Source organism: Anguilla anguilla, chromosome 8 (assembly GCF_013347855.1).
Source record: "Anguilla anguilla isolate fAngAng1 chromosome 8, fAngAng1.pri, whole genome shotgun sequence".
Taxonomy (NCBI): domain Eukaryota; kingdom Metazoa; phylum Chordata; class Actinopteri; order Anguilliformes; family Anguillidae; genus Anguilla; species Anguilla anguilla.
Window position 1 is genome coordinate 10259688 of NC_049208.1, and position 22447 is coordinate 10282134.

General features: G+C 41.8%; 1 protein-coding gene across 4 annotated transcripts in view; it reads left to right on the forward strand.

The window, feature by feature from the left end:
* Window positions 1-15339, forward strand: part of LOC118234279 (amphiphysin-like) — a 58361-nt gene extending 43022 nt beyond the window's left edge. Inside the window, exons 17-26 of one of the 4 annotated variants that reach the window (XM_035430706.1) lie at window positions 996-1055; window positions 3003-3137; window positions 4974-5033; window positions 8086-8136; window positions 8556-8609; window positions 9240-9281; window positions 11793-11858; window positions 12739-12903; window positions 13408-13509; window positions 14029-15339. In XM_035430706.1, the coding sequence (XP_035286597.1) occupies window positions 996-1055; window positions 3003-3137; window positions 4974-5033; window positions 8086-8136; window positions 8556-8609; window positions 9240-9281; window positions 11793-11858; window positions 12739-12903; window positions 13408-13509; window positions 14029-14133 (840 nt within the window). In that variant the 3' untranslated portion in view covers window positions 14134-15339. The remainder of the gene's footprint in view (window positions 1-995; window positions 1056-3002; window positions 3138-4973; window positions 5034-8085; window positions 8137-8555; window positions 8610-9239; window positions 9282-11792; window positions 11859-12738; window positions 12904-13407; window positions 13510-14028) is intronic. The other 3 variants (XM_035430707.1, XM_035430708.1, XM_035430710.1) reach the window with 3 other exon arrangements.
* The last annotated feature ends 7108 nt before the right edge of the window (window positions 15340-22447 follow it).

Below are 22447 nucleotides of genomic sequence, written 5' to 3' on the forward strand. Positions count from 1 at the left end.
TTATTTTTATTAACAAATCACATTTATTTTTTTATTATTTTTAAAGAGTGCAACTGATTTTTTTGGTTCACATATGTCCGTGAAATGGATACTTTTTCTTATGTTTTATTTATTTATTTATTTATTTATTTATTATTAATTTATTGACTTTTCTGTTGTGTTATTTAATGTTTACACCTTTGTCATGTGGTCACATTACAGCAGGCATTTCGATAAGCTTTTTTTTTTTCTCTTAGCGTTGGTATTGTGACATCCAGTACACTGTTTACTAGTGAATGCTGTGATGAAACGTAAAAATATCTAATTTTAATATGTTCAATACACTTACTTTAGAAGGCTTTCACGATGAAATGTATACCAGCACCTTCCAGCATGGATTCAACGATCAAATTAATATATTTGATCGTTGTGCAAAAGTTTTGGTGAAGCATTTTCAAGCTGAATTGCGGAGGGGTACAATTTTAGAAATATTACATGGTACATTTTAATGTAGTATGCTATATTAAGTCAGGGCGCAATTTTCCATATACACTTTAAATAATTTAGCTCTTCAGCTCAGAGGCCAATGTAAGACCTCACTGTTCCAGGCACGTTTCACAGGCAAGCCTCTCATTATGCCCTCGCTGTGTGTGATGAGTCGTTGTGATGACTAATCTCGGCTGTAGAAGGCTAGTTTGGGGACAAACATGTTCAGAGCTCACGGTTCACCTACATTCCAAGTAGCAATTACTGAGTTCAATGGTTGGGCCATAATGCTACAGCGATAGTTAAATTGTCACTAGATTTAACATGTGGAAGGGAAAGTAGAGGGGTTTTTTTTTGGGGAGGGGGGGGGGGGGGGTTGGTAAGGAAATATAGGATATATAGGAGAAGATGTGGAAGAGGGGAATGGGAATCAGGTTGGAGAATGGGGGGGGGGGGGAGGTGAGAGACTTTTTTAAAACGCTGCCCGTCTGCACAATCTTCACCCCTCCTTTCTCTCCCTCACCGCTAAGCCTGAGGCGGGTGCCGCCGCGGTTTCTGCCGATTCTAACCAGGGTGCGCTCGAGGCGACGGTGAGTCCACCTTCCCGCTATCAGAGACGCACTGGCCCCGCCCTCAGAGTAACAGAGTAGTTCGCTGTTGGGTGGTCTCCATCGGGGAGTGTGGCCATGTACTGTAGAATGTGAAGGCATGTAACCCTGTTGCCATGCCATGCTTTTTCCCCCCCCTCATTTTACTTTTTTATTTTTTGATTTGCCTTTATTCTGTCATCATTAGTGCTGAATGTGTTGTGCCATTGTGTCTTGTCTTTTTTTTTTGCCTTTTCTACCTTATTTTAAAATGTTATTGATAAATAATTTGTTCTTATTTTTCTTATTTTTGTTCTTATTTTTTGTAATGTTATTGTGCCTGTTCATCCTATTCGACTATGTCTGTATGTAGCCAATTTTTTTTTTCTGTATGTTTTTTTATGTTTCTATGGTTTTGTACTAAATATGATGCACGTGATGCTTGTCATCTAGCTTCTTCAGTCTTGCTGAGTCTTCAGATGCATGCTTGTCAGTGTCTAGTCTGGCACCAAAGTTATTGCTCTGGTGGAATAATGAATACACTTAACTTTTTACTGCACTGTCTATCTTATTCACTAATTTTTCTAAAGATGACACAGGTGTAGACCAATGTACTGTACTAACAAAATTAATGAGATATACAGAGCCAATGGTTCCCTATGACAGCCCAATACTGTAATTGTTATCAGAACTTGCTCAGATGTACAGGTAGTTTATTCTGTGCTGTGTGTATTGTGGAGATTGTGGGCGGTTCAAAACTTCCTCAGATGTACGGGTAGTTTATTCTGTGCTGTGTGTATTGTGGAGATCGCGGGCGGTTCAGAACTTCCTCAGATGTACGGGTAGTTTATTCTGTGCTGTGTGTATTGTGGTGATCCTGGGCGGTTCAGAACTTGCTCAGATGTACGGGTAGTTTATTCTGTGCTGTGCGTATTGTGGAGATCGCGGGCGGTTCAGAACTTCCTCAGATGTACGGGTGGTTTATTCTGTGCTGTGTGTATTGTGGAGATCGCGGGCGGTTCAGAACTTCCTCAGATGTACGGGTGGTTTATTCTGTGCTGTGTGTATTGTGGAGATCGCGGGCGGTTCAGAACTTCCTCAGATGTACGGGTGGTTTATTCTGTGCTGTGTGTATTGTGGAGATTGCGGGCGGTTCAGAACTTCCTCAGATGTATGGGTAGTTTATTCTGTGCTGTGTGTATTGTGGAGATCGCGGGCGGTTCAGAACTTCCTCAGATGTACGGGTGGTTTATTCTGTGCTGTGTGTATTGTGGAGATTGCGGGCGGTTCAGAACTTCCTCAGATGTACGGGTGGTTTATTCTGTGCTGTGTGTATTGTGGAGATCGCGGGCGGTTCAGAACTTCCTCAGATGTACGGGTGGTTTATTCTGTGCTGTGTGTATTGTGGAGATTGCGGGCGGTTCAGAACTTCCTCAGATGTACGGGTGGTTTATTCTGTGCTGTGTGTATTGTGGAGATCGCGGGCGGTTCAGAACTTGCTCAGATGTACGGGTGGTTTATTCTGTGCTGTGTGTATTGTGGAGATTGCGGGCGGTTCAGAACTTCCTCAGACGTACGGGTAGTTTATTCTGTGCTGTGTGTATTGTGGAGATCGCGGGCGGTTCAGAACTTCCTCAGATGTACGGGTGGTTTATTCTGTGCTGTGTGTATTGTGGAGATTGCGGGCGGTTCAGAACTTCCTCAGATGTACGGGTGGTTTATTCTGTGCTGTGTGTATTGTGGAGATCGCGGGCGGTTCAGAACTTGCTCAGATGTACGGGTAGTTTATTCTGTGCTGTGTGTATTGTGGAGATCGCGGGCGGTTCAGAACTTCCTCAGATGTACGGGTGGTTTATTCTGTGCTGTGCGTGTTGTGGAGATCCTGGGCGGTTTTGAGGACGGGTTTAGAGGGCCGCTAATGCTGTCCCTCCTTCCCTGTCTCCTGAGAAGTCTGAGCCGGAGGCTGCGGCCCCTGAGGCCGAAACAGAGGCCGCGCCCGAACCCGTGTCCGAGACGGGCGAGGCCCAGGAGCCGCCAGCCGCTGCCGAGGCTTCTGAAACCAGCCCGACCGCGGAAAAACCTGCGGTGAGTCCTCATCGTCGTCATCGTTATCATCATCGTCGTCGTCATCATCATCATCATCATCATCGTCATCATCATCATCGTCATCCTCGTCTACATCATTATCATCATTGCCATGATGATGATGATCATCATCATCATCACCGTCATTATCATCAATATCATCTTCATCGCGTCATCATTATCACTGCTATTTTCATCATCATGATCAACATCATCATCATCATCGTCATCACCAGCATGTACTCCACTGCAGTGTAATTACTTGTTGCTGATGCGTTAAGCCCTCACCTGCTGCTGTTTTGTAACCATGTGCATTTATCTCTCCGTGTTCACTGTGTCCATTTTGTAAATCCAGTGCTTTTGAGATGCAGCCAGGCGTAGGCCTCTGTTTGTATGAAATCGTAACTTTGAGTGAAATGTACTGTAAGAATTGAGTAAGGATCAGAATGCAGTCATTCTTATGGAAGCGAGATCTGTACAGCAGACTCCTGTGGAGCTAAATGCAATGCTGTCACCGGGCTGTCTTAGTTTCAGAGTTAAACGTTTAGATTTCAGTACTGCACAAACGGGGTACGGACGTGAATGGAGCGGTATCGATTGCTTGTCGCTGCGAAGGGCTGAGTTGTGGCAGAAGTTGCCGTGGCGATTGCTCATAAGGCCGAGGTCTCCACCGCGATGTGTGCTACAGGTGAAGAGGGAGTGACAGGGACACTGAAAAGGCAATCGGCCAATCAGGAAGCACACGACAATCCCCTATTATCCCTTCCGAAGCCTTCGATATCCTGCGTTTACCGCAGTGGCTGTGGGGCTTCATCGCACCGGGCTCGACTCCGGGCTCCAACAGGCGGCTGATTGCTCGCACTCCTGGGCGAAATTGAATTTACCTGAGCCTGGGGTCAGCCCGGGTTATCGCCTTCTTCCGTTGAAGCGTAATCCACACCGTGATAGATAGTCGATCGACTTTAGTACGCTTTTTCTGTCTTTGAGCCCGACTTTCAGGGTCAGGACAGTTGCGGTTTGCAGACGTACAAACTCTTCGAGTGGTCTGGAATGTGTGGCGACTGGTGAGAACGTTGTCCTGTTGAATGACAGAGATGTTGTAGTAGGCATTTCCTCTTTAATAGGCATTTTCTGTTTTATCGTGGTATAATACTGCAGATCGGGGAGGCACAGTGGCCTTTGTCACAGGTACGCTGTAGTGAGTTAGCCTAAATGCCACTTCAGTGAGCACAAGCTGGAATCTGGAAGTCTAGAGGGATTGAAATCTCAGGTGATAGACTTTTTGACATAAATGGGCTAGGTTAACCCCAAAGCAGCTAATGTTTTACCCAGATATAGCCTGGCTATGTCCTAGCCGGCTAGAAACTCTCACCGACTTTTCGCCACAAAAATGTTCACTGGGGCTGTACAGACTCAGATTAATTAGCCTAAATGCCACAGTACGCAGTCAGATCACCCAGATCACTGTGAGACCTGATCCATGACACTAAAAGGATACAGGGCTGTGGTGCATTAATAGTGAAGACTCTGACACAGATACATTCATCTGCTTCAAAACGAAGGCAGCCTGTTTTTAGAGTGTGCCTTTTGCTTTACCATATATGTCCAGTTCCATTTCTTTAAGTCTTAATGGAAGGAGCTCTGAGAAAGATTTTAGTGAAGCAGCTGTATATTTTTTGTGTATGTATTGTTTTGTTCAAAAAATGAAAAGAAAAAAAGTGTTAAATTTAGGTTGTGCCAGGCACTGTCCTCGGTGTCTGTTGATCTCTGATCCCACCTGTAGGCAGTTGGCTGTAGTTTAAATGCGTCTCTGTCGTTCCTCCTCCCCCTGTGAAGGACACCACTGAGGCGGAGGTAGCAGAGCCCGTGGTGAGCCCGGAGGCAGAGTCCCCTGAGGTACGTTTAAGCCCCTCCCTCCCCCACCCCCCCCCCCCATCATACCACCTGACTTTCTCCATCACTCTGCGGGTGTTAGGGCCTTGCGAAGTGTTTTGCCATCCGTCTATCTCTGAAGAAGCTTCGTTGAAATGTCCTCCCTTAAATAGAGCAAAGACACCTTGTGGGTCACATGGCCACGAGGGGCTTATGGGAGTTGAAGTCTTAGCATGTGCAAACATGTCTGAATTACTATCTAAGGCACCATTGAATCCATCTCCTATGGCTGAACTTAAAACAAAAAAAAAACAACATACAAAACTTTTTAAAGTAAAACTAAAAGGTGAAAATACAATCAGTTTTATCTCAGTACAAGGGGCATAGTGCACCCAAAATCTTTGAGGGGGCACAAACTCAAACAAGCAGAATGTAGGTGGTTTATGTTGTGGACTCGATCGTGAAACGTGGTGTCAACAAATCTGAGGGGGCACATGCACATGCTCTGCACATGCTCAGTGTCAATGGGCACGATGCCCCTGCTTAGTACATTACAGAAAGATTTGTAATGGCAGGTTTGATCCAGAATTTCAAAAAGCAGAAGGAAAATTATGATTTTGACTTTTTTGTCCTCTGTGAAAATTTTTTAGCTTCTCCCACGGGTAAACTGAGGCTTTTGTGACTCTATTTAGCAATGTGTAGAGAGCCGTTTAACCTCTAATCTCAGGTCTTGGACATCTTAATGAGATCTTTGAAGCATTTAATTTCAGTACTGATTTTAACACACTATTAAATTGTTATGCTGCCTTCAGAGAGCTTGCAGTATGAACAGAGAGCTTGCAGAATGAGAACAGAGAGCTTGCAGAATGAACAGTGTGTGGGCAGTAGTTCATAATGCCTGAATGTTCATGAATATTTTTTAAGATACCTGATATCACGCATGCGTTTCAGAAGATATCATGAACATTTATGAATGCTTACATCTCCCACGGCGTTACAAAATGTTTTGTAATTTGCAAAATGTAATGACAGGCGATTAATTAGTTTCTGTAAAGTGCGACTGCATTGTGAAATGTGTCCGGGCTTGTGACCAAAACAGATGTACCCCTGAGAAATACATTTGTTTTCTTGTTGTAAGGTAGATAATGAGTGTACGTCCTATAAATTTTGTGTTTAATTACATAGTCACTTCAGTTTTTGGCCTTTTCTGTGTTGAATGAAATGCAAGCAATAATGTTGCATGCTAACTGTCTTTGTAGTTGTCTTGTATGTTTGTATGTTTGTATTCATTACCTTAAGGTTTTTATTGCATTGTTTGCATCACAGATGCAAAACTGATGTATTTATTTTCATGCATTTGCCATTTCTGTGGTGCTCTTTCTTTTTAAAGGTTTTGATCGTATGGGGAAAAAATGTCACGCTCTGTTTCAAGCAACTAATTATGCCTTTTACTCTATCATTTGTCCTTTTTATGGGTGAAAGGGCAAACCATCAAAAAGTTCAGTTAAAATCAGTTCTTGTGGCCCACAGATAAATTGTACATTGGGTTACGTTGGTTTTGTGACTGTAATTTTCTCTATGAACATTCATTTATCAACAAACTGATAAAGGTGTGATATGTTCTATTATTTTTTAGGTGTTATTTTACTTTGTGTTCGCATGCGTGAAACTATTGTGATGCATTGTGCCTCGTGAAGGCTGCTTTTGTGGGGCTGATGGGAGTTGGAGTCCGCAGTCGATCAAACACAGTTCAGAACCTTAAGCGCCAGACTTCAGCTCCCATCATCCTTTGTGAAACCCCTGCTTGTGTTCTCTCCTTTATCTCAACAGTAGACCCAGATGGGTTTATATCTGTCTGTGAATGTGATGAGCACACACCATAATCTCATTTCACATGTCACACGGACAGCAGAATATTTACTGAAGCAAATTAGGTCAAGGACTACAATGGCATCTCCTCCACCCTAGAGTCTAACCTGCAGGGGTCTGTTGCAGTGGGTCCATGCCCACTAATGCTTTCCAAACATTGTAAGTCTTGAATGGCATGCCAGAGGGCTTCACCTAGGCAAAGTATGCTTAAGACACAGGAATCACAAGTTACTGGAGATGTCATTCATAATGCTACATACACCATTCGGCTGAAGTGAAGTATTTAAAGTCTATGAATATGAACCACAGAAAGTTAATCAGACTGGATAAATGCAAGCAGACAGCTCTCGTGATGGGCTAGCTTATGAGTCACAGTTGTTTGGCCCTACGGGAAGAATGCTTATACTCTCTGTGCAATCCCAGTGCACATTTTCTAGCTTGCCATTTCTAGCCAGCTTTAATGCAAACACCACTGAGCTAGCAAAGTGTTTTCCAGAAAATAAGGGCTCCCTGGCGATTACAAGCTCCGGTGACTTCGCTTGGATTGAATGCCCTGCCATTGGCATTGCATCAGATTCCCTATCACTGCAGTGCAGCAATTTAGACCAGGCGCTGATTGGCTCCTGATGGAGTGATGTCACACTGCTCTTTAAAGGCACAGAGCCTCTATAACAAAGCATAGATGCTGAAAGTGGGTGTCACTTCTCCTTGTTCACAGATTTCTCTTTCAGTGGCTTCTTACACATTATGAAATTATATATACTTTTCCGTTTTTTACCACATATGATAATGTTATTGTTATGTTTTGTTGTTATTATGAAAAACATGTTTGTACAAACTAATATTATTGTATGACATGTATACATACTATGTATGCATATATTTGTTTGTCACATACATATGGCGGTACTATGAGGTGCACAAATGGCGGTATAATACAACATTAACCGTGAAAAATGTGAAATACCAATTATCAATTTTTTCTCATGAATTAGCTAAATTCGGCCTCTAGATGGCGCAAAGGATCACACCATTGCTGCTAAAGTGGAGCAGCTTTTCTACTGTGGGCAGAGAAGTTTGTTGTTATGTTAGGGAACAGTTATCAGCCATGTTTAAAGAGCCTCACTTTTCCCCACACGCTGTCCCCACACGTATATCCTGATATCCTGCTTCTGAAGTAATGGCCCCGCTCTCTCTCCGCACGTAGATAACTCCGCCCACTGACGCTGAGAAACAGCCCTGTGATGAAGCTGCCCTGGTAAATATGACTTATGTCAGCCTGGCATAAGAGAAGCTTAAGCCATATGTGACTTAAAGGCCCATATGAGCTTGGCTTACATGGCAGATGACATAACATGTTTTAGATAATTGTTTATTTAGCAGGGACCATTCACAATTTAAAAAAAATAAGATTGAACCAGAGCAAGCATCAAGCCTATTTACATCAGCGGTCCCTGGGCAGGAAGTACAATCAAGATCTGCTGATATTCTAGTCCTCAGCCTTTTTACACTATTGCCTGATATTAACAGGCAGGCAGGCAGACACATGTTTTACAATGTTATATGAATGAGTGGGGCAGGATTTTTCTGGGATGTAAGACCTGTAAGTAAGTGTTAAGGTAAAAGTGTTCTTTCCTCTGGCGGGCGGACGTGTCAATAACCTCTTTACACGCGTAGGAAACGGCTACAACCGAGGAGGTCGAGGTGGGGTCCCCTACCGCAGAGGCTCCGGTAACTATCCCAGCATGCTGTGGTGCTGTCCTAGGCTCCGCCCACTCTCTGTTAGCGAATCACAGGTCTTATCCAAGCCTGGCATCACAGGCTCTATTCGCAAATGCTTGTGAATCCGTGTGGATTCAGTTTATAGGGACAGCTTTGTCCTGTAATTTGTGTTGAAGGGAGTCGGTCAAACTGAACAGGACCACAGCTCGCTATGAGGAAAAGGTTTTGCTCAGTTGTACATTGCCTTGATGGCAGCACTTATCAAATTACTTCCTTCTTATCAAGTTAACTGGTTCTGTCTTATTTTGTGTTTCATTTTTGACCAGATATGCGGTACTTGTGATATTTATTTTAATGTATTTAATTTAATGAATTATATTTAATTGTATGGTTTATTCGTGTGCTGTGTGTTTTTATTTAAATAATCAATATCATTTTTTTTTGTCAATGTAAATATTGCAATATATTGTTTGGTAATGATCTTTCTTTTTACTGGAAAAAAAGGAAAAAGTTGCACTTGGAGATGCCATGTACTTTACCTCCTTCCCTGTCAACCAATCTTTTCCTGTCTTTTTTTGATCCCTGGCAAACTTTGTTGTCTGTCATTGCTGGTATAACTCTGCTTTGTACTGTATATAGGCCCCAGCAGAGGACAAGGAGTCCCCAAAAGAGCAGACTCTGGTAAATGATGAATGATTAATCACACTGGAAAAGTATATCCTGTAAAACTTAATAAAAGATAACCACTTAATGACAGGGGAAGAAAGTGTACAAACCCTGTTATTTTATGGGAGGGCTCTTAAATGAGTTACAGTATTCCTCTTGCTCTGTATGATATTGACAATGTCTTGAAAAAAGACACTGGGTTTATAGAGTTAAATAACAGGATTTAAACAGTTTTTTCTTCATTGTTATTATTTTTTCACTGGTAACATTGCTGCCGTTTTTTATGGTGTATATTCATTTAATTGTTTAACGGTTAAGAACTGTTAATATGCATATAACAACATTTACATATTGTTGGAAAGCTGAGATAAGTATGCTGTAGTTGATTGCAACAGCAAAATTCTGAGAAGGTTTTTTTTTCAGCAGGGTAGCAGTAGTAATATTTTCCCCAAAGGACCGCAATTTCATCTAGGCTGTAATTTTCTGAGCAATTTTTCTGTTTTTCTCCTTCTGCATTTAAAGATTTGGGTCATGTGGGGGGGGGGGGGGTCTGAAAGGTGTACTGTACTGTTTCTCGATGCATGACTGCTGGAAATGTATGTCAGACCGGTGATTGTAATCCCCCTGACATCACTGATCCCATAATTAGAACTGTGCAGCATTTATTTATTTATTTTTTAAATATGAAGTTTTCAACAGGAATAATGAAAAACAACATAATAATCCCACTGCACATCATTTAAACTGCTAGATGATTTTTTCAAGGTGGGACTAAACTTTGATCTGTGATGGCATTTCATATATTTTATGAATTAATTAATACAATTAGCAATAATGTATTAAATTATACTATTCGATTGAATTATCATTCACTATCTCCTGTTAACAGCTTTTCCAATTATCCCTTAATTTGTTAAGATAAATTTCTATTGCAATATTGTTTTTGTTGTTTGTATGCCAAGATTAGTCTCAATCAATTCATTAGGTCATTTACCTCATGCTATAAGTATATGATATATAATTTCCTTTTTATGGAATGGCAATCCATATCAAACACATTTTAACGTTGTTTTGGTGCTTTTCTGTAATTGTAATGACTGAGTGGTTCCTTTCACGTTTGTGACCAAATGATTTTGTTCACTTAGTTCAACACAAGGTCAATTGAAGTGTTTATCATTCTTACAAATTAAATGCCGGCCAAAGCCAAGGTCATGAATATTCTTCCCCCAGTACGACATGGAGGTCTAAGAATGCTGTTCTCGCAATATTGGCATGGAAGTGACATTGCAGTGTCATTGTGAGGCTGTTTTACCCAGCTATAAAAAAAAAGGACAATCTGCCTGATGAAGAGAGAGACTCCTCCCACAGTTATGCATCAGCTGATTGTTCTGGTGGGAGGGGCTTTGTCAGGAGAAAAACAATTCTGCTTTTGACCTTTTGTGGAAGACATCACTCATACATCACAGTCTTTCAAGCCTCCCCCTTATAAAGTCAGGGTCTGGTACTGAAAAGAACCATCTTGCTTAGAAGAGAGATTTTACATGAATAGTGAAGACGGAGACTTTAAATGCACAGAGGAAAATTACTGATAACACTTAAGGAAAGATTTTGCAGATCGAGAATTTGGCAGGTGAAGGGTAAAGTGACTCACTGGCCTAGAACATTGCACATACTGGTTGTTGCGCTTCAAAGCTGTGTGCAACACCTCATTCCGTGAATACGGAACTATTTTTAAATCACCCTGTACATGAATGTGACACATTCCATCCACTTTTTGGAGAGATACCAAATAATCAACGTTCACCTGGATGAAGCAGGGCAGCCATTTTGGACTGAATGTCACCAGTCCTCAGCTATATCTATTTATTATAGATATTTAAACCGGCATGCAGTTAGATGGCCGGACTGAGGTAGCTATACAACTGGTACGCATGAAATATCATTAGCTATTATAGACCTACCACACATAATATCATTAGCTATTATAGACCTACCACACATAATATCATTAGCTATTATAGACCTACCACACGTTTCTTTATTAATTTACAATACTAGTACCCCCAATAATGTTATAATACATTTTTATAAGGGGAAATGCATTGAAAGTCGGCTTCACGATGGTAAAGTGTACGCATTCTCTGTTTATTGTGAGAGGTGTATTGTGCGCCAGTAGCCAACCTAGCCCACTTCACAACCTGCTTTCCCTAAGTGTCATAACCTGTGGTGCACTGGAGCATATATATCAGGGCTGCCCAACCCTGTTCCTGCAGATCTACAGTCCTGTAGGTTTTTCACTCCAACCCTAACAAAGCACACCTCATTCAATAGCTGGAGATCTCTCAGAGCTGCTAATTAGTAGAATCGGGTGAGGGTTGAAATGTAAACCTACAGGACGGTAGATCTCCAGGAACAGTGCTGGGTAACCCTGATGTATACTGTTCCTTTCTACACCCCCCCCCCCCCCCCCCCGGCTGTGGTGGTACCCCAACATTAGTACTCACGTCTTAACAAACAATCTTTTAGACTGTAGAGCCAGAAGGGGGGGAGGAAGGCAAACAGGAAGGGGCTGAAGAGACTGAGGCAAAGGAGGTAGATATTCACTTCCGTCCTCTCCCTCGCTCCGCGTCACCGGTAGCAACGGCCTTTGTGAACCTAAGCAGTGCATATCCTCCTAAGACCTGGAAATTCATATTTGTCCCCTGTAGTGGCCATGAGGTTGTGGTCTTAATCTCAAAAACCATATATTTTACTGTGTTGAAACCTATCCTACAAGGGACGGACAATAAGTTTAAATAGTATTTTGGAAAAACTTTTCACAGCAACAGGTTTTTGTCATCCACGGTGCTTGTGTCGTGTCAAAAAATATAAATTCTATTGGGTCTCAGGAGGATATCCTTGTTTTCCTGCTTAGAAATCGAAATCATTTTTATTTATTTATTTTATTTAATAGTTTCATTATGTAGAATGTTTTTTTTTTGTTTACTGTGCACTACTGTTACTGTTATTCTGTTTATGATGAAGAGATTTAGAAACTTAAGTGGTGTAACAGATACAAAATGTGTAATGTATAAAGTTAAAATTCTTGATTTCAGTGCTTTTGGAGGCAATTAAACATTTTTCATATACGGTGATATTGTATTAAAATTGTATTGGGGCTGTGAAGCGTGTTGAGAAATGTATATATTACTGTATGAGTGTGTTTATTTATAGAGTATGTATGTTTATACTTTCTTGGAAAATGTGTGGTCATGCAGCCCATAAAATGTGTCATGTACATGTGGTCTTTGAGGCAGCTGTCTGTATCTGTGTGTGTGTGCGTCCATGTGCTTGTAGAGGTGGGTGCTTGTGTGTGTGTGCGCGTGCGTGCATGTGCGTGTCCATGTGGGTGCTTGTGTGTGTGTATGTGTGAGTGTGCGTGCATGCATGTGTGTGTGCATGTGTGCTTACTCTCTCCTGTTTCACTGTGAAGGAAAAGATGCCTATCCCATCAGTGGTGATCGAACCTGCTTCCAGCAACGAGGGTGACGATGACCGCGACGGCGACATCACTTCCCCCACTGTGTCCACTGGCAATGGGGTGACCCCTGAGAGTCAGCCAGGGCCCCCTGGGATGCCCCCTGGATTCCTCTATAAGGTAGGGCTCGCCCCCTGCTACAGGCCCCAGCAGGCGATGTCAGTCATTCTCTAAATATGAGAACTTATTGTGTCCACATTTTATTTGTGAATCTGTGGAAGACCAGAGTCCTATCTAGTTTTTCACAGCACACTATATTCCAGTGCAAGCCCAGAGGTTTTCGACAAGAAATACATTTCTCATTCAGAAAAATAACCTGAACTTTTGATCTGTGATTTATTGTAGAAAATGGTTAATATTTATGCGTGACGATGCTTAAAATGTACTCATGGGACAGCAGTTATCTAATTACATAATTGGTGCTATAAAGGTTGGGATTTTGACTGATTCATGGACAGTGGAAAAAAACTAGCACTAGTGTAAGTGACACACCACAATGATGTACCTGTAAATACAGCGCCTTAGCAGAGATTCCTTGTGACGGCCAAGATTGTAGACCGTTGCCATAGGAAAGTTAGGAAGGTTAGGAGGCGGGGTTTTGATTGAGGTTGCCTTGTCCGTCAGGTGGAGGCGCTGCACGACTTTGAGGCGGCCAACTCCGACGAGCTAGAACTGAAGAAGGGGGACGTGGTGCTGGTGCTCCCCACAGAGAACATGGAAGATCAGGTAGGGCATGGCCCAGCCCCTGGTCAGCTGCGTGCATCCACAGTGGGCCAAATCCTTAGCTTTGAGAAACACATTTTCCCCTTTGAAGAGCAAGTAACAAAAAAAAATTAAGACAGCCATTGCCATTGCTTTCATTGTTACATCAGCATTAGAATGTTCAGTTAAGGACATTCTAATCACATTTCTGTGTGAAATGGTTAAGCAGGTTATAAATGAGTGACATGGCATGTACAGTATGAAAACATTAAAGACCTTAAGTGAAGTGACTATTTTGTTTGATACTCAGTGTTAAGAACAAGCATATCTTTGTTAAATGAATTATCTTGTAGCATACAAAGTCCTCTGTATATTGTCTTTCACTTCAGTGATGTGGAAGCAGGCATTCCTTTCTGTGCCCATTTTTTTTATTGTTGTCTACACCAGCAAAACTTGCAATTTTGTCCTTTTTGTATGTTGCAGACAAAATAAGGATGTTATAAGTGTTCTGCTGTGATGATATGATTATTTATTCACTTCCAGGATGCCGGCTGGCTCACAGGAATCAAGGAATCTGATTGGCTCCAGCAGGGAGGCACGGCCCCAAAAGGCCTTTTTCCGGAAAATTTCGTCCAGCGCTCGGAGTGAGAAGCTGAGCCGCGAAACGGCAGTTGGCGAGAACCCAGTGACTTCCAGACCGGACCGGGCATTTCAGCCCGCTACCGCCCGTACAGACGAAAAGGCTTTATCAGGCAGACGCGGGTTCGTTTTTTTAATTTATTTTATTTGTAAAGGAAATGAACAGTGATCAAAGAGAATGACCAGCTGTGTGGACTTAACGGCCAACCGCCCTCAGAAACAAGTCGTTGAGTGTTTTCGTTTGTATACCTGTAAGCGGCGAATAAATTTGGTGTGTGCTTTGTTGGAGCTACGACGACGTCCACATTTAATCCCTGTCTGTTAAAGGAAAACAAGAAAGTGAAATTCCTTCTTTGAAAAACGATGACCTTATCTTCCCTACACTAAGTGTGTTGTATAAATTTGGTTGTTCGAGGATGCAGCGGATTTTTTCAGCCCTTGATATGAGTAGTGGTACGACCTATTTAAAAAGTTTGAAAGTGTTACATGAATTTTTTTTCAGTGTTTTATTTCTGACATCAATGTTACATTGTTGCATCATTGTTAACGTTCCTCTGTAGTTTCATGGCTGAATGTGTACGGCTAAGATGATATTTGGTACACTTGGTGTTGATTTTGTTAATGGACAAGACTTGCTACTCTTTTGCCAAAAAAATTATATATATATATATATATATATATATATACATTATGAAATGAAATTTACAAAAAAATTATTATAAACCAAGCTGTTAACGAAATATCTTTGAGAGGAAAAAATGCAACTGTGGACCAAGCAGATGAAACTTTTCAAACATAATCTCAATACAAGCTCCTTACCTGAACATGAGAGAGAAAAAAATATATATATACCTTCACATAAATATTTACCAGCACATGAAATATATAATTCAAACCGGGTCATCCTATGGAATTGTATAAAGGCATTCATTTATGAATAACAGCAATTATGCATAATAATATATTCACCTTTGCATTTCTTTGAAGTCAAAGATCACAGGAATGGTGCTAGGGTGAAAAATCAAGTATGCAATACATGTAACCATTGATATTGTTTCCATAGTTGCACTGTTCAGTTTTCAAGAAGTCCAATGGCATTTCAGTGTACGTGCAGTCAGTGCTCACATTAGATTTTTTTTGTTTTTGTTTTTTTTTGTAATGTACATATCTGTGGTTATTTATCTAAAGGTAAATAAAGAATAGTTACTAATTATACGTGTCACCATCATCTTGTTAATTTGATGGTTTTAAGTTACTTGAAGCTTCTTTTGAATCCTGTTACGGCAGCTATCGGTCGCCATTGCTTTCCGCTTTCTTTTACCGCCACCTCCTGGCCAGAAATGCAATAGCGGTTATTACAGTCTCCAGCAAGGTATGTGTAGCATGTTCATCCCTGCATGTTTTAACGTAAAATAAAAATCTTTGAATACTGAAATATGTGCATGATGCTCTAACCTGAGGGGAAAAAAAGTTTATAATGGAATTTTTTTTTTTTCAAATTTACACATTATGAAGATTTAGAAAAAACTAATATGTAGAAATATTTGCAAACAAATGTTACAGTTTAAAATTAAAGTTCAAAAATATTTTTAATGATAAAATAAATCAATAATAACCATAATTTTGACACCAAACCAAACCCGAATTCTAACTGTAAGCCTAAACCTAACCCTAACTGAACCTAACTGAAATTGAGCCCTGAAACCTAATTGAAGCCATAGGTACCTTTGAAAACATCTGATTACTCGTTTAAAATGAAGGAAAACGATAGTAAATATCACAAATACAATATAACAAATGTAAAATTATATGTTGACAGTTATTTCTTTTGACAAGTATTTTTCCCTGCAAAAAAAAATGCTTTTTACAAAAAATCAATATGAGGCCATGAGACATATTCATTCTGAATAATCTTACATTACAGTTTCTAAATTTCAACCTAAAATGCTGACTTCCTCCATATTCTACTCAAATGCATACAATAGTTGGTCTGGTAGAGAACGGTTATATTCACATTGTCCAAGCAATGAATAGATACAAATCCAGGGCCACTTACAACCTCAGAATAGCCAAAGATGTGTGGATAATATGCATAAACTAAAATGCAAAATGAAGTTTAAAACTTTGTCTGGTGTGTTTCTGTTCTCCTATATTCAGTGGAGACTGGACTGGAAGATGGAGAACAGCAACAGAAGAAACTGGACTCAAATCATAAAAAGAGATTCAGGATCAATGAATGTGATTATGATTCTAATTCCTTTAACCTCCAGCAGGTGGTAATAAAGCACCACTATATCTCAGCATTTCACCTCTGAACACATGTATGTCTTTAGTTTTCCTGAACTTGTTTCCTTCATGTTGCCACCGTTGCCGAAGGTTACTTTTTCGCTAAGCACATAAATATATATGGTTTGTGCTGGTGTCAGTGGGCCAGTAGGGGGCGATCTTTTCAAAGGTCCAAATTAATCCCGATGCATTGAAGGGACAGTGTGGATTGTGTGGCAGGAGATCTGCTGAGATGTTGAACTAAAGGCATGACTCGCTGTGTTAATTAAAGGTACTGTGGCACTGGTCACAGTGAGCAGAGGGTATCCCAGCGTCCTAGCCAAAACCCCAAACTGATTCTTTCGGCTTGCCACCTCATCACCCACCAGTTTAACTTCCTTAAGAAGTCTTCCCCAACACAGAGGGTGGTGGAAGTTCTGGTGCTCTCTTCTGCCGCCTTGTGTCTCATTCTGGCACTACAACATTGGCAAACACCATTTCATCTAATTAATCAATCCAAAACTATTTGCTTCATTTGGTCTCTTTTGTATCTTTTAGTTTTTTGTTGGGCCCATTGACTTATTTGTTTTTTAGGTTCTGGGGAATATCACTGGAGACAGATAAACAAACTGTGAGAGACATTTAATTTAACCTTATCTTATTGGACCATAGATATCCGGTTCACAACGTACACTAGGAAAGCTGGATGTGAAGCCAGTGGCACATACCATTACCTTTTTTTTATAAATTTTCATATAATACAGTACAGCTTCATTTAAAAAAAACACCCCTGTGTCCACTTGATGTCAAGGTCAGATAAAATCAGCATTCAGTTTCTGCACTGTTCTGCGCAGATTAATGCAGTTTCTCTGAAGCAAAGTGTTCAATCTGTTCATATTTTTAGAATGGGTGGTTTTAATGTTATTTTGAAGAGGCACATCTGTCTGTCTGTCTATCTGTCTGTCTATCTATCTATCTATCTGTCTGTCTGTCTGTCTGTCTGTCTGTCTGTCTGTCTGTCTGTCTGTCTGTCTGTCTGTCTGTCTGTCTGTCTGTCTGTCTGTCTGTCTGTCTGTCTATCTATCTATCTGTCTGTCTGTCTGTCTTTCTGTCTAATAAATACCCCCCCCACCCCCCCCCCCCCCCCCCCCCCCCCCCCCAGGGCTATTGCGGGAACGTGACAGAGGTTCCGGGCTGAAACGTCGGTTATGAAAACCAACATCGACCACGGCGGCGCTAGCCCTTAGCTCATCTCCACTGACCCTTTGACCCCTGAAGCTCAGGGTGGGGAAAGAGAAACAGGGTCAGGTTTGTGTCTTCATACAGAGCCTAAGAGTCTGCCAGCCCTCCCCAGCAGAGTCAACACAGCGAGCGCTGTACCCTGAATCAGCCCTTTCTGCATGACAGCCGCGAAAACCAGGGCCTTCTTATAGCTAGCGGGTCTGTCGAGGAACGCCGCAGAAATGCTATAAAAAACCCGCACATGCACCGCACGATGCTTGACATTTCAGGATGGTGCTTAGTGATTTATCCAGGCAGCGAAAATGCCCCTTTTGTATACAGCAGGCTCTCTAAAACCTAAAGTCCTCTCGTTAAAGACAGGCATCAAAGGAAGTAAAATAAAAACAGTTATTGAAAAACCAGAGATCAAACATTAACAATGCTTCAGTTACACGCTGCAGCTTTGGCATTTAGAGCTATATGGTAAACATCCTTTAAGACGAAACATCTGTTTTCAGTTGATAAAAGAAGCCGTGTAGGTTAATCATATTAACAAGGCATCCAATTAGAATGAGTTTGGACAGCCATTAGGAGTAACAAGGCAAGAAATCGGGACAGAAATGAGGGTACCCACCACAGCAGTGACGCGGGAATGAGCCTGATTAATTCTGACCTTTGACCTCTGTGCAAGCTCCGGCTTTCTCCCCCTTCATGTGTCCCATTCTCTGAAGAAACGCGACACCAAACGTTTGCCGGTTTGATAGAGACCACAAGCAGCTGTGTGAAGGGTTACTGCCCAAACTAGACTCCATGTCCAGGGGCCTGTTTCACAAAGCAGGATTACTGAGTCAGCTGGATAACTGCACTGAGTAAAACCAGGAAATTACCCAAATCTGGAGCATTGACTGAATTAAAAATGGCCGTTCTGGGTTTTACTGCAGTACGGTTACCCGGCTAACTCAGTAACCCTGCTTTGTGATGCAGTCCCCAGGCTGTTAAAAGTGTGATAGGGAAAGTTGAAAGAAAGTGTTTATGTTTACACCAAATGAAATTAAATCCTGGTTGTCTGTTGATTGGAATACAAGGGAACAGGGGCTCAGGTCCATTTGATGCTCTTTCTGAAAAATCAGTGTTTTAAAATACATGCCCTGGCGTTCTGAAAGTCAGCATATGTGTGAACAATGTCCGTTTTCCCAGACAGAGCTCTAATTCAGGGGTCCTTTCCTTTCCTTTCAGAAGATGTAGTCACACTTTGGGAGAGTCTCGTAACTGAGCAAATACGGTACGTGTGCACATTTTGGATTCTTTGGGAACTCGGTTAGCTGCTTCAGTATTTGGCCGGGTCCAAACCCCTCCTGACCCGCTGGTCGTGCCCGAGGTGAGGTCCTGGCGGCGCACAGTGCTTCCTGGAATGTCGCAGGTCAAGCGAACGCTCCTGCTGACCCGGCGCTTTGATTGTCCGTTCGGTCGGCGAGGCTCGACCGTCGCTATCCCTCCCGCACGTTCGCGACATGGCGGCTCGGAGCCAAAGTCTCCCACGGGGGGTGGGGGGGGGGGGGGGGGGGGCGGGGGGGCGTCCAATAAAGAAGGTCTCTGCAGTTTACCATGGTAAAACATGGCGGAGTTTAACTCAGGCAAAGGTCAAGTTTGACCTCGGAGGGGGAGGGTTGGGGGATGGGGATGGGGGTGGGGGGGGGGGGTTTACGACCACCGTATCCTTTAACTTTGACCCACCTTTCATCCCCCTGTCAGGACTGAGATAACCGCTGCTCAGACCTCTGCCTCTCTGTTTCGACGACACACACGCGGCACTCTGTTGTACTTTTCTCTTAATTATCTTTCGCTGAAAAGACGCACGGAGCACGTCTGGTGGAATGTTCTGGTGGGAGACGTTCACAGGCCCTAGATCAAAAAGATTTTTTAAAAGTTTGGCTTTTAAAGACCCTGAAATGTCTTGCTCATACTCTCACACTTAAGATTTGTTCAAATCAAAACAACAATACAACAAGCCTGTATATGTCCCAGGCCACACAAAAATTTTTTTTAAATCAGAATGAGCTAAAAGTATAAACAAAGAAGGACAGACGCATAATACGGCATGTCATCAAGCCTAAATTGTGATTTGGAATCTTGATATATTTCCAGGTGTCCTCTTTAGGGGGATTTTGTTGAGACTATGCTTGTGATGCCTTTATATGTGACATGGCTTATATATGTGCAGCGTATCATGTGCAGCGTATCATGTGTGGAATACTGTCACAGCTGAGACAGAGCAAAGGCAGCAAGGGCTCTTGAAATCATCCGTCTTTTTCGTCAATATCTTTTAATTCTACCAGCCCTGGCCCTGGAGTCACAGAGTTTTCTGGAACTGGTTCCATTAGGGCCAGTAAATAACCACAGAAAACAAAATGGATTCATTACTGGGCCCAATGAATGTATGTGACCTGGAGGTTCCCAGAGTTTCACTCACAAGTTCAGACCCCAGTTCTGGGGCGTTCTCATCATGTGTGTGTTTAAAATAACATGAAGAAAAATGAGCAAACTGGGCAAGTTTGTTCTAGTTGTTCATTTTCTCTTCAAGGTTGACCCTTCAAGGTTGACCCTGTGCCCCACATCCACAAAACGTGTATGTATACCGATGAAAAGTCAGGTATTTACTTTGATTTATTTCAGTAACGCTGCTTTTCTTTCTCTTTCTCCTTCCTCCTTGCTCTTTCTTTCACTCTTTTATTTTTCTCTCTTTCTAAAAAAGAAAGCAGAATATGGACGCTAGCGTGGTTTCCTTTGAGATGACACGGTCTGAAGTCTCTCCTTCCTCCTCGAGCCTTATCTGTCCCCGGCATCACGCGGGATATTATTTCCATACCATAACCCCCCCCCCCCCCCCCCCGTTTCTTTTTTGGCTTCCTGACCTCGGCGAGATAGCGGGACGCCCAGGGTTACCCCTTTGACGCGCCACCCCAGCCTGCAGGTTTGACAGGAAGAGGGCGCGGATTTGTGTGTGGGGGGGGGGGGGGGGGCGCATGTATAAAAGCCAGACGCTTTTTACTGGGGGGCCCCCTCCTCCAGAGCTTTCATTTTTCCTCAAAACCATTATTTTGGCATGTTGTTTAGAGCTTCTGCCTGGTAGAGCCTACTTATGGATTTATGATATTCCCCCCAACACACATACGCACACACACACACACACACACACACGCAAAAATATAAACACAACTGACGTTTTCCACCGAGTATTACAGATGAATAGCACGTTACTCCACTGAGGCATTCCGGAGCGGTTTTGGTCGACAAAGAAAATATCGGTTGACACCAACTGCTGATTTTCAGCAGTCATTCGTAGGATGGATCATTGATCACACATGCTACAGAATTCCAAGTCGGTGGGAAAAAAACCCCCAAAAAACATTAAGCTAGCGTACAGAAACCCTGCCGCTAAGCTGGTGGCCATGAGATGAATTCTTGGATCTAATGGCTTGACAGCAGTTATGCGCTGTTTCATTGGGATCTGGTTTATTTTTTCCCGCAGGGTGTAAAACGCAGATTCATCGTGGCGTTTTGTTAATGCTTTGGTTTCATAACATTTCAAAAGCCTCGAAGGTACACAACTGGCTGTGATGAAAAATAGCATTACATTACAACGATGGCATCCATATTTCATTTAATTTGTGTAAGACAGGCAGTGATCGATTATTTTCTTTCTCCCACTACCCAGAATGCAACACTTTTTTTTGTACTGCTGCAGGCAGGGGAGAAAAGACAGCATTATGGGAGTTTTAAAACTAAACAGGAAGTTGCAAAAAAAAAATTATTTCTTTTTAGCTTAAATAATTCTTAAACTAAACCAAAATTTTTAAAATAATAATTATATGCCATTGCATTTATTTTACTCCTTACTCCCTACGTGTTAACAAGCAGCATTGTATCCCATGGAAGTCTGGATTATATCTGACAGAGTGACCTCCAGTACTGTAGATTATTTATTTTTCCATCCTTGCCTCATCAGGGTTAGCTTAAGTGTTAGTCGGATTTAATAAAAATAAAATAAAAAAACACTTCAAATACACTTCAAAGTATTCCCTGTTCCAATGAGGTTGCTGAAGGCAGGACCAGGTGACACAGTTGCATCCAATCAGATTTTATATTTGGATTCCCAGAGCAGATTCCTGACATTAGAGACCTGCCTCTTGGAGCACAGTTTGTCTCTGAAAATCGCTAGTAGGCACAAATATAGGAAATGTCCATGCAAATGGGTTTTAAAAAGCACAATTAATTGCATGATAATAGTAGAGTGGTAAACTGTGTTTGAAAATTGCTGTTGCTCATATCACAAACATTTACACTTGACTGACCTCTGGGTCACAGTCGACAGATATTTGTATATATTATAGACAAGTTAGAAGATGAAACCACCAGAAACTGACAGAATGTGTTTGTCGACATTGTGATTTAGAGGCAGTAAGGACACACAGCTTTGGAATCAACTGTATTCATTGAATATTTTATTTTGAAGCCAAAACCAGGAAACCACAAAATGTGCACAAAATATTCAGTTTACATCAATATGTACACAACAGAAAAGTATATATTTTAGCTTACACAAAATTGATGGTTGTATACCAAATACCAAAAAGCCCCATGAGGGTATGATAGCTTCCTGTCATGTGAAATATTACAAATGGCAGACAGGCAGAATGCTGATGTGAAATGTAATACAGAGGAAGAGTTTATGCGGTGGATTTCTGTGCCATAATTTTGGATAATAACGGAACAGCTGAAGCCTTGAAAATTGCTCCCATGAAATTAAGTGTTCCCATGAAATTTGTAACAGCCTTCC